The sequence below is a fragment of the Eleginops maclovinus genome, chromosome 11 (assembly GCF_036324505.1).
Source record: "Eleginops maclovinus isolate JMC-PN-2008 ecotype Puerto Natales chromosome 11, JC_Emac_rtc_rv5, whole genome shotgun sequence".
Taxonomy (NCBI): Eukaryota; Metazoa; Chordata; class Actinopteri; order Perciformes; family Eleginopidae; genus Eleginops; species Eleginops maclovinus.
The window spans coordinates 8948224-8959888 of record NC_086359.1 but is presented as its reverse complement, the minus strand read 5'-3'; the positions used below and the strand labels follow the sequence as shown (position 1 = coordinate 8959888).

The 11665-nt window shown below is 43.3% G+C and overlaps 1 protein-coding gene across 3 annotated transcripts; it reads right to left on the bottom strand.

Moving 5' to 3' along the window:
- Positions 1–157: 157 nt before the first annotated feature.
- Positions 158–11171, bottom strand: klc2 (kinesin light chain 2). Of its 3 annotated transcripts, none has more exons than XM_063895856.1 (14): positions 11042–11171; positions 8397–8642; positions 7828–8164; positions 6009–6225; positions 5726–5915; positions 5451–5624; positions 5117–5216; positions 4538–4587; positions 4263–4330; positions 4056–4164; positions 3592–3750; positions 3280–3404; positions 2680–2737; positions 158–2575 (listed from the first exon to the last, which is right to left on the bottom strand). In XM_063895856.1, exons 2-14 carry the CDS (start codon positions 8622–8624, stop codon positions 2492–2494), a joined length of 1899 nt encoding a protein of 632 aa, XP_063751926.1. In that variant the 5' UTR covers positions 8625–8642; positions 11042–11171; the 3' UTR covers positions 158–2491. The 3 variants fall into 3 exon arrangements, with proteins under 3 accessions (XP_063751926.1, XP_063751925.1, XP_063751927.1); XM_063895855.1 differs by lacking the exon at positions 11042–11171 and adding an exon at positions 10470–10561; XM_063895857.1 differs by lacking the exon at positions 11042–11171 and adding an exon at positions 10470–10561 and having other exon boundaries at positions 3598–3750.
- Positions 11172–11665: the final 494 nt, after the last annotated feature.

Genomic DNA, 11665 nt, shown 5'->3' with positions numbered 1-11665 from the left:
CTTGACTGTGATGAGACAGGAAGTTGCAAAGCGAGACACTGCGATGGTGCAGCGAAACCCACCCCCCCCCCCCCCCCCCCTTCCCTCGCCTCATCTGTGAAAGTCACACACTTTGAAATGGTCAAATCATTAAAACAAAAAAAAGGAGGAAGCAGAATCAGTTTGAAAAGTGGAGTTTGTATTTATTGAACCTTTTGATAAAATACATTTTGGGTTGGCCCCCTTCACAACACATTCACATGACCATCGTTCATTAACATTTCTCAGACTAAAAACTCCATAAATATTACATTAGAGATTCATCTTTGGATCAAAATCTTTCCGAACATTTACAACCATTAAACTTTTAGATTTTAGATCTCGGCTGTTTTTATTGTGCTTAATATTTATGAAGCGATTAATACAGAGTTGAATAACAGACCCCCGAACCAACCCAGAGGTGGAGAAGTGACAGGAGAGGATTGTGTTACAGTCAGGCTACTCCTACAAGAGTTTCTGGAAACCACAAATGAGTGTTGCACTAATTCTGTACACAGCTACGTGTGTGTGACTGAAGGAAGATGTGAACATATAAAAGGACAGTTCTGTACATTATTTGCTGCGACGACACTTAAAGCACTTCTCCTCCCACGACGTCTTTCCATACCATCATTTCTTTTTTCTGCCTCAACACTTACTGTACGCCTTCTTTCCTTCATGCATTTATTTCTACATCCAAACCACCGCGCACAATCAGAAGCTGGCAGAACAAAAGCACTTTTTATTTTAAAGTCGGTAACGTGACGTCATCAAAAGGTGATTTTTAAGAAAGGCGGTGTCGGGTTGTTTGGGGGATTTGGCGATGGTGTGCATGCACCGTCGTGGACAAAATGCAACAGTCCGGCATCGACCCGTCTTAGAAATCAAACTCAGATTGTCAGGACATTTTTAACGAGTAAACCCGTACAAATAAAGCAAAGAAATAGTTCTCACGACTCGCCCAGCTTAAATAAACTTCACATGGAAAGACGTGTACATTCTGTGGACAGTTCTCTTGGTATTGGTCTTATTTTGGTGGAAACAGCGCAGCACGAACATCCAGTGTGAAAGCCACCGGATCCCACAATCAACAGGTTAATGAACATTCAAATGATCACTACCTTTAGCAGAAAAGCTCAGACCAACAACAGGAAACAAACAGCATGGAGAAGGGATGTTCAAAAGTCGGACTTCTGCGAGTGTTTGATTACGACTGAGGAAATCCATCCGGGTCAGCATTAAAGCGCACTGAGGATTGTTTCGTACAAAATGATACATACTCAGCCACATGAACACAAGAGGAATAAATGAGAGTAAACATGTCGTCGATGCACTGCACCAGCTTTGATAAGATAGGAACCCATATTCTTAAATTGATTACGCTTTAATATCCTGGATCATGATTGTAAACAAATGATATTTAAATAAATATGTTCCTTCAGTAGCTTCCAGACTTATGGCTGTAAGCCTGGAAGTGTTTGTGAGGACACGGTACCTGAAAGAAATGATTTCAGTGTTTTATTTTGTTCAGTAGGTAGTATTTAGGAGGCGTTATTTAATTCAAAAAGAACTTTCTGACCCTTTTATATCAACGTTTAAAGAATGACCCTCAAGATAATTCCTCCTTCGTTATAAGCACGGCCAGCAGAGGGCGCTGTAGAGGCTCAAAGTGCATTATGACAGCACACTGAAACCATGAGTCAGCAGAATTCAGTGACGAGGTACTCAACGAATCAGCGTTTAGGAACTGTTCATATTTCTGTGTTTTCCAGTCCTCCCCTTTAGATAACAAGTATTTTCTTAGACCCAATTGTAAACCAAAACAAAAAGTGCACTATTTACAAGGAAAGAACAAATAATTTAAAACTGTATATACATAAAAAAACAAGAAAGGCAAAAAAGTGAGGTTTAAATGGTTAGTGCTAATTTTGAAAATCCCCAAAGATTGCTGGTATTCTTCTCAAATACCTCTGCTATCCTGGTTAAATCAAAGCGGATCGTACCATTTTTACCGTTTGATATGCATTGGATGGGTGGTTAGCAGTCAGGAGATACTTCATGCTACAGGTGAGATACGCAGAGTGCAGACGCTCCTCTGAACGGAAACCGGGGTACATTTAGCCTAGGTCGAGTGTCTGCACACTAAAAACGGGACTCATCACGATGTGGATATACGCTACGGTGCTAAAACACGAGGTGTTCAGGTGCAGACATTCCATGTTCTAGTAAGCAGCATGCTGATTAATGTGTATCTAAATATTCTCTTTAGTGACGGATGGCGGCGGTTTGTACAGCGAAGCGGCGCCCGGCTCTTACAGGAGGACGCTAAGTGTGGTGAAGCTTTGTTTTCTCTCTCAGTGTTCTTTAAAAAATATGCTGCAGGTGCGAGTGTTTGATCTCGCTTTAGAGTGTGTTTGTTTTGATCAAACCGAGCTGCAAACAGCCTCTCCTCAGTCCCGCCTCCTCTCTTGGTCTAGCCTATCAGGGAGCTGCGTCTGGATAGGTCCACGTTGCTGGCGCTGAGTCCCCTGCAGTCCGAGAGGCCGGGGGTGGCGTCCTACAAACAGAACAGTTAATGTTATAGCTTCTGTTGGACAGTGTCAGGTATCCACTACATGTATTTATCTTTTCAGGGATGATTGAATGAATAAAGCGTGGTACCTGTGTGGTCTCCTCAGTGCTCTTGTTGAGGAAGTTGAGGGAGCTTGCTCTCTTCATTCTGAGGAAAACAAACAAACAAACAATTAGCCTAAACCTCTTTCACTTATTTCGGAGTATTGTATTAGAAAAACATTAACACTACCATGGATTTGTTCTGTTTTTAGGTTAAAGCAATGTTGTAATTGCATCAAGCTCAAATATTCTTCTTAGATTCAGAAAACGTCCCATTATGATTATTAAAGATAAGTGAAAGTGACATTCTTTGATTTTTTAAAGCAGGTTAATTCAGTTCAACAACTCTTTCAGTCACATCCACTCCCATCCTTAGCTGATAGAAGTGGATCCAAATATGTTGACCTTAAAATAACCAATAATAACCTAGCCTTTAAAATCTCATTTGTGTTTTGGACTTTTGTTTTGTCAGACAACAAAACAATTTGAAAAGACAGCTTGGCTAATAACTGTATCCCCATTAGCTAGAGCATTGAAGCAGCTGTTCTTCCTAATAAAAGAAGCATCATTAGCTCAATTTGAATCCTATGCTACAGCGTTACACCCAACATCTGACTACAACCGTATCCACACTCAGTGTAGTGTTACCCTGGGTTACGTGGCTCCTGCGGTCCGCTCCCCTGCAGCTTCTTCACCAGCATCTCGCTGCTCCTCCTCAGGGCGTCACGGATCTTCCCGAAGGAGCCGCTGCGCCGCAGGGCCCCGTTTCCATCCTGAGGAAACACGAGGCGGAAAAACAAGTCAGCATGTACTGGAGACATTAAATATGAAGCAGACTTCCTCTGGCTTTGACACGTGTACATGTTGAATACGACATGTTAATCTGACTCGTGTTGACCTTTACTCTCTGCTCTTATTAAATCATGGATGAGTGTTGCAGTTATTAATTAGTGTCCATACACTGACCCCGTTCCACTCAGCGGAGTCGTCGCCCTCGTTCTCCCCCCGCTGGCCCCCCGGCCCGTTGATTCCCTCCCTGCTTTGTCGTCTGTCCCCCCCTCCGGCCCCCCCGTCCTTCAGCAGCTCCACCACCTTACTCTGGTTGATGGCGTCAATACCCTGAAAGACAGAGACACAGAAACACAAAGATCAGAGAGGAGGGGGGAGCAGGGAACATTATGGCTTCTTCAACAACGGCCCCCCCCAGCAGGTCGCTGCTCTTTATTACCGTGTACACACATTAGCTCCATGACGGATCTCTGAATCATACTTTATGGGCGTATAAATCTCTGCTGGATGCCAGCTCAACTAATCAGGCTTCTCAACCGAAAGAGCCCAGACGACTAATCTAACAGCAGTAGCTCAGCAGCCTGTGTGTGTGTGTGTGTGTGTGTGTGTGTGTGTGTGTGTGTGTGTGTGTGTACCTGTTTACGGGTCTTGCTGGCGCACTCTTCCAGAGTTTCTGCCGCCTCCAGTTTGCCCTGACGACGGTACAGAGCCCCCAAGCTTTTCAGGGTGGTGTTCACTGTGGGGCTGCAGAAGAAAACCACACAAAAAACATTTTATTTATTCACTTTTTAAACCTTTATTACCAAATGTTTTTATTTATTTAATTTAAACGCGTGACTCACCTGTCCACCTTGCAGGCCTTGTACCAGCTGCCATACTCTACATACGGGCCAGAGTCCTTGCGTTTACCCTGAGAGAGATAGAGAGAAAAACGAGAGGAAGATGAAGATAAGAAAGGCAGAGAGAGTGAGAAGCCATGTCTGAAACATTACACTATTAAAGCTTTTAAAAATGTGTATAGTTTGCTGCTCTCCATCCCATTATGCTGTACGGTCCCTTTCTATAACAACCTGCCAGACGATGGGATTGATGGAAAGGATCAACGTTTCTCACTGACCTTGCTCTCCTCTCTCTCCTCTGCGTGCATCCAGATTGGTTTGTTGTCGTCTGCAAAATGAGGACAAAAACAGTCAGAAATGTTCAGAAAGATAAAGTGGATACACAGTAATATGTTGCAGCAGAAACAGAACGAATCAGGAACAGAACATATTGCTGAAGGGTATCAAGGACCCTTTGAATGACCTCAAGTGAAGTGTCTCTATCCATATATTAACAAAGTAACACAATCTTTCATTAAAACCAAAATTCCTGCCGGCCCTCTCTTGGCACGTGAGCACATAAGGGTTTGATAGGCTTAGGGCAGCTAGAGGGAAACATCGACATTAAGCCTCTCCACACGCTGCCCCAGCCCGGAATAATCCTCAGATCTGCTGAGAGAACTGAGGGAGAACCAGAGGGTGCACAAATCAACAAAGTCACAAAACATTACTCAGAGGAATCCAACTAGGGAGTGCTGGATAATATATCATGTTATGGCATTATCTTTCCCTTAAAAAAAACACCTAACGTTCCTATAGGTAAAGCACAAGGGTTGTGTCGTCGTGTTCACTTTAGTTCCAACAGGAACTCTACTCACTGTTGACGGATCCAAACTCCTTCTCGTGTGCTCTGGTCAGGATCTCTTTGTACAGGGCTTCGGCATCTTTGAACTTCCCCTGCTTCAGGTAGCACGTCGCCTGAGGAGAACATGGACAGTCTTTCAATTCTAGAGATCCCCAGTGGAATAACAAAGAATATCATCAGGGTAGGATTTGTCAAATGCAGGAGTGAATTTCTGACTTCTTTTAAAGATTCACACTTTTTTTTTTAAACATGAGATTTTTTTTCCAAATATTTCTTCAAAACGATCCCTTTTGTGACTGGAAGTGTTTTAAATCTCTCTTGGACCGTCATCTTAGTGATGTCCCCACCAGGTTATTTTTGGTCTTGGCCACGTTGGGGTCGTCGGCTCCCAGTTTGGACTCGTAGATCTCCAGGGCCCGTCTGTAGTAGTACTCCACCTCGTTGTACTTCCCCTGGTTCTGACACAGCAGTGCCAGGTTGTTCAGCTGCTTGGCTACATCTGGATGGTACTTCCCCAACACCTGGAGGCACATTTAAACACATGGAGGAAATATCCAGACTGACTGTGAGTCCTTTTTTTTACTTTGTATAGAAACATACATTCGGTGCTGTGGGTCTTTACCTTCTCTCTGATCTCCAGCGCTCTCTTGCACAGAGGTTCGGCCTCCTTGTATTTCCCTCTCTTTCCGTACAGGACGGCCAGGTTGTTGAGGGTGGCGGCCACAGCGGGGTGATCCTTCCCAAGTGTCTTCTCTCTGATGGCGAGCGCGTCGTTCAGCAGGTGAGCCGCCTCTTTGTACTTGTTCTGATCCCTGGAGGACAAAACCGAACGGCAGCATTGTTAGAAATCTGAAAAGCTTTCAAAGAAGATCAGATAGACTCTATTCATCCTCTCCGTTCCTCACCTGTACACCAGAGCCAGGATGTTGAGCATGGTGGCGACGTCTGGGTGGTCGTGTCCGGAAGTTTTCTCCAGATCCTCCAGAGCCTGTTTGCAGAGTGGCACGGCCACCTCGTAGCGGCCCTGAGAGGCGTACTGGATCACCAGGTTGTGCAGCGTCCTGAGGCGAGCCGGGATCTCGTAGCCCCCCTGCTGAGCTGCCACCTCTCCGCTGGGCTGGGCTGTAAGGAGGAGAGAGAGGATATTTAAATTTCTCCCTATCTGTCAAACAAATGGTTCCCTGCGCTAGCTTTTAATTCTTCAAATGTTGGTTCTTGTCAAATTTCTCACTTCCTGTCTTCTTCTGTGATTAACTATTAAAATGTGTAAAAATGACTGTCCAGAAAACTGCTTACAGTATTTTAAAAAGCTATTGTTCGAGCACCATCGCTGCTATCCAGCAGCTGTTGGTTCCCCTCCCCCGCTTAAAGGTGCTTCCAATGTATCAACTCACTCTCCTCTCTCCAAGGTGCTAAAGGTTTCTGCTCTTTTGTACACCTTTAGAGTTGACTCTGCCATGTTTGTACATAGATCAGAAAGACAACATGATGTCACAATAGAAAGTTAGGTACCTATCTTTACAAGTCTTTTAAATTAAGCTAAAATTACATTTAAAATGAAATATATAAAAGGTGGACTAAAGATGAGACAACATTTCTGTAAACGTTATTCACTTATTCATAAACGAACAACCCAAAACAGCATTAGAGGCCTTACTCCCAGGCTACACTGAACCGCACTGCATTAGCAACCTTCTAAATGAATCATTAACATAACCACATCTCCAGCTTCAAATCATTTATTTATCCTATCTAAACCATCTCCCAGTTTGACCGTTAAACTGTGTGTTTTCCACAAGGAGCTGTTTGTGTGAAGACTTGAGAACAACCCGTGCCCGAGTTTAAATTACACTAAAGGTCCTACCTGAGGACAGCAGAGACTGCGAATGAAAGGACGGACTGTATCGAGCTCTTATTTTGAAACTCTATGAATAGAAAAGTGTGTGAAAGCAGCTTAATGTTTACACTCCCCAATAAAACACCAAACGGACTGATCTGACAACTTTAACTTAAATAAACCTATTGATTTATAAGCCTCGGATTCTACGAGTGATATTAAAATAACTAAAGTACCTAAAGGACTACAACCTTGTTCAGAGAGACTATCCCTACACTGCAACACATCTGACTTAACTTAAGACTGGTCATTAATAATGGAAGGAAGGTCAGCTATGCAAAATGACAGACTGCCCGAAGTCAAACCACTTATCTCTGCTTCCTGTGGCCTACCACTGAAACACACTCTCCTCCAGTATCAGGCACCTGGTCATTCAAACTGGGATGGAAATCTTTTGTGTGTTAGAGGTCATTTCTGCTCTGCTGAGTCACTTCACTCAAAAGTAAGGCTGTTTTGTTAGGCTAAATAGCTCTTCTAGGCATCCCTTGCAAAATATAAATGCACTTTACCCTTGAGTTGAAATAATGAGTCTGCTAAATGATCAACCCATCAAACAAAGATTTCATTTACAGCGATTGAAATAATCGATATAATTGATTAAGTGACTTTTCAGGCAAAAAATAGCCAAATATTTGCTGGTTCTAGCTTCTCAAATTAGAGGATTTTAGGCTTTTCTTTGTACTTTATGATAGTTCAACTTTTTTTGGGGGGTTTTCGACAGACTTTCCAAGCAATACTTAATCTTGAGTTTGAGGGAAAATAATGTGTAGATGAATATGTGATGAGAATTAGCATTACTTGCAGCCTTTATTGTTAGCATCTCATACCTGGCCCCTGGTCGTCATCGTTGGGGAACAAGTCATCCAGACTGTCCTTTGAGGTGTCCCCTCCACTTCCTCCCCCGCCGCCGCCGGAGCTCTGGTTCTTCTCATCTGACGGCGACACGTCGTCGTCGAACTTCTTGATCTGGTTCATGAACTCCAGGTGCTTCTTCTCCTCCTCCAGCTGCGCCACGCTCTGCTCGCTGCGCTGCAGTTTGTGCTGCGTTCCCGCCAGCTCGTCCCGCAGCCACTGGTTCTCCTGGCAGAGCCGACGCACCTGAGCGCGCAGCTTCTGCTTCTCCGACTCCACGGCGCTCAGGTGGCTCGACAGGGCGATGATCACCTGCGAGGAAAATGGGACTTTTACACACTGTAGATATAGTTTGACTTCATTTCTGTTTTATTGAGGTCATTCTGTCCTTTTCTTTAGTGTCCTGGTTTGGTAACCTGTCATTAAAGAGCAGGAACTCTCTCTCAGATCATAAAGCTACACACCACAGCTAAACCTGGAGACCCTGTTCGTCAGTGTACGTGTACAAATAAATAACCTGAACCTGGACTCAGTATCCTCTTACCTGTGCCTCTCCCAGGCCCAGCTCGATGGCCTCCAGACTCTTACGCAGCAGGCCGGATTTCTCCTGAGCAGCAGGGGGCTGGGCGCAGTCCAGCAGCGAGTTGAGGATCTGGGCGTGTTCGCCGCGCAGCGTCTCCAGGCCCTGCATGACGGCCTTGGTGTTGAGGACGATCTCATCCTGGCTCAGTCGCTCCAGGGCTTCTTCACGAGGATACACCATTGTGGACATAGCCTGGTTTCATACGCACTGTGGGGAAAGGAACAAAGAAATAGAACACAAGCGTTACAAGAGGAACTTTTTGGGGAAAGGAGATGTGTTTTTGCTGGGTGTGCGTTTTGTCCTGTAATGCTATTCTCAAAATTCACACAGAAGGTCATGTAGAGGAGGACGAAAGAACAACAAGATAAAAAAGAAAGTAGGTTTCTCTTTGCCGCAGCTCTCCCTTTCTCTACAGTTTTAAAGAGGTCAAGGGCTAAACAATAGTTTACCGTTTCATAACAACCAAACAAAACCCTTGGGTAGTAAGGTGAGAAAAAGGTGTGTGAGAGTATGAATAACCCAGATTACTAAAAGAGGATTCCTCCGAGCTGGACAGTGACGCAGCAGCTGCCAGTGACCAGTGAAGCCAATTAAAGTGAGACGCTGTCACATGACAGAGCTGCTCTACCCAGGAGAGATTCATTCAGAGGGAAGGTGAGGATGACAACATCAAACATATCAGGAGCCTGGTCAGTTGATTTTAACAAGACGTTTCATTACAGCAATGCCAGAAGTGTTTAACCCCATTGTTCTAATAATTAGTCTAAATGTCACAAAGCCAGAAGTGACATATTTGAATTTCTTTTTTGGCTCAACCATTTAAACACAAATACTTTTTAGTCAACCTTACAAAAAAAATAGTAAAGCAGCCAATCCTTTTATTTAGAAAAGCTGGAAAGTGTAAGTATTGTTATTTCCTCTCTGTAAATAACTTTAATAGTTTGTTTTTTAAATATTACTGCTGTATTTTATGTCACTTTTGAAGCACTACAAGGGATTTAATATTGGGGTTTTTCTTAGCAGTTGATATGGTCATGTGATTAGCCCTCATGAGTTCACCTATCCTTCACTATCAGACACAGACAAGTTCACAGTTTACCCCTCTTGTAGCCTAGAGTAAAAGACAACATTCAAACTGCTTGGATTAACAATATCTGGAAAGTTCCACATCGGGTAGTAGACAGATCCTGCCCCAGTGAATAGTCACCTCCTCTCCTGCAGGTCTGAATGTTGAGCAGCTGTAAAGGAGACCGTTGCAGCAGGACAGAGGAGGCAATTGTGCAACATCGTGACTTTGTCTCTTTTCCTGCTTTGATGGAGGAGGTGCACCTGTTCTCCTGCTCTCTCTCTCCCCCTGTGTCTGTCTCTCACCCATCCTCCTCCCCCCTACCCTCCTCCCGTCAGCCTCATACACTGACTGCAATGCACCAATATTCACACATCCATTCAAATGCACAGTTTGCAAAATACATAGAGGCGAAAGTAAAGAAATGACTAAATAAAAGCATCCGGTTGTAATGATTGCGCATACACGGGAGTTTTTTCTGTGTCTATTTTAAGCCACAAATGGATAGATGAGCCGGTGGATGGTCGAGGCCTGTGCCCGGGATGGGCGGCCGTGCTTGGCTTGGCATCATACCAATCAAGGTGACCGACAATGGAGAGGACCGATCAAAAAAAGGGCAAAGCGTTTTAAGATTTTTCCTAAAAAAGAATCACTGAAAACGCGTGAAAATGTCCGACATGTTTGTAAACAGTGCAGGCCCCGAGCATCGAGATGTTGCACTAAAGCACACTGAAGCACATTATATTAGCCAACTGTACACTACTTACAATCTGCAAAGATAAGCATATGACAACATTCATTTTAAATAGTGCTTTTTTTTAATAGGTAAAAACACAGGCGAGTGTGACTCGGATGACACATTTACGGACCTCGCCGAGAATGTAGCGTTTTATTTGACAACTTGCTTAAATTATATCTATTTCAGCTACGCAACTATCGAATTCATGCCCATGTAAGTGTATATTTACCTTCATCGAAGATAAGTGCGATGCTTTCTGTCCCTCGAACAAAGCGGCAGGACAATGTTATGATGCTCCGGACCGACTAGTGTCAGGTTTACTAATGCAAAACAAACTGCTTCCGGATGTGTCTTTCAAAATAAAATCGTGTTTTAGCCCAACAGTTTTATTTTGCAAAACCGCAGACTATTCTAAACTAAAATGTTTAGGTAATAGTAGTCTGCAATGTAGGACTATCAATCACGACGACATTTAAATAAAAAGCACATTTCCTTAAAAAAAAATCCCTTTATTTCCATAGCATAATTTAGCTAAGAAATCATTGTTAACGGTCAGTTGGTTCGCCAAGCTAACCGTTGAATTACCGTTAATTCTAACTTTACTTTGAAGGAAGATAGGTGCTATCAACTTCCGTTTGGTTACCTGTCTCGTTCATTACACGCTTCTCACGTTGTTTGTTTCGCACATGGCACACTAAAATAGTTCCTTTATCACTTAGTTTACTTTAATAAGATTAGAAACAGAGTGTACATTAGCTACATTTCAAGAAGTTAATCAACTTCTGCTTCACTTTTACTTACCCAGACCGTAACTTCGCAATGCAGGCCAGCAGGAAAGCTATTAAACGTGCGGGTACTCACTGGTCATCCCCTCAGAAACGTATATTCAGTAACAAAAAAAGAACGTCCCTACTGTGACAGCCAGGAGACCAAAAATGGCTGTTTCCCAGAATTCAACAACCAAAGATGAAGTAAAATGTCAAGATGATTACGTGCGTTGGCCATTTTCCAAGCGGGGCGGGAAACTATCTTGCGCATGCGTACAGCCAAATTGCCATTCAGCTAGCCTAACATCGACTTAGTTCTTCTCATAGAACCGGTTTCTTTTATATATAATTAATAAAGAATTACAATTAATTTGGAATTGAACAAGTATATTATCCCTGACTAACTCATTGTCAAAAAGTAAATAACAAATAATTAAACGTGTTTTCACGGAACAGGATGTAGTTGGAAGTGAATCCTCTTGCTGTGCTTATACTCTTTGTGCTCGAGAGACCAACCAGGGCATCAGGGTAGTGAGAGGCCCTGCGTGTACTACTGACCTGCTTCACAAGCATCATGTGAACTCTTTATTTACATTTCACTCTTTTTACCACCTTCTGAAATACTATGTTGACCTATTTCAATTGTTTACCATTAACA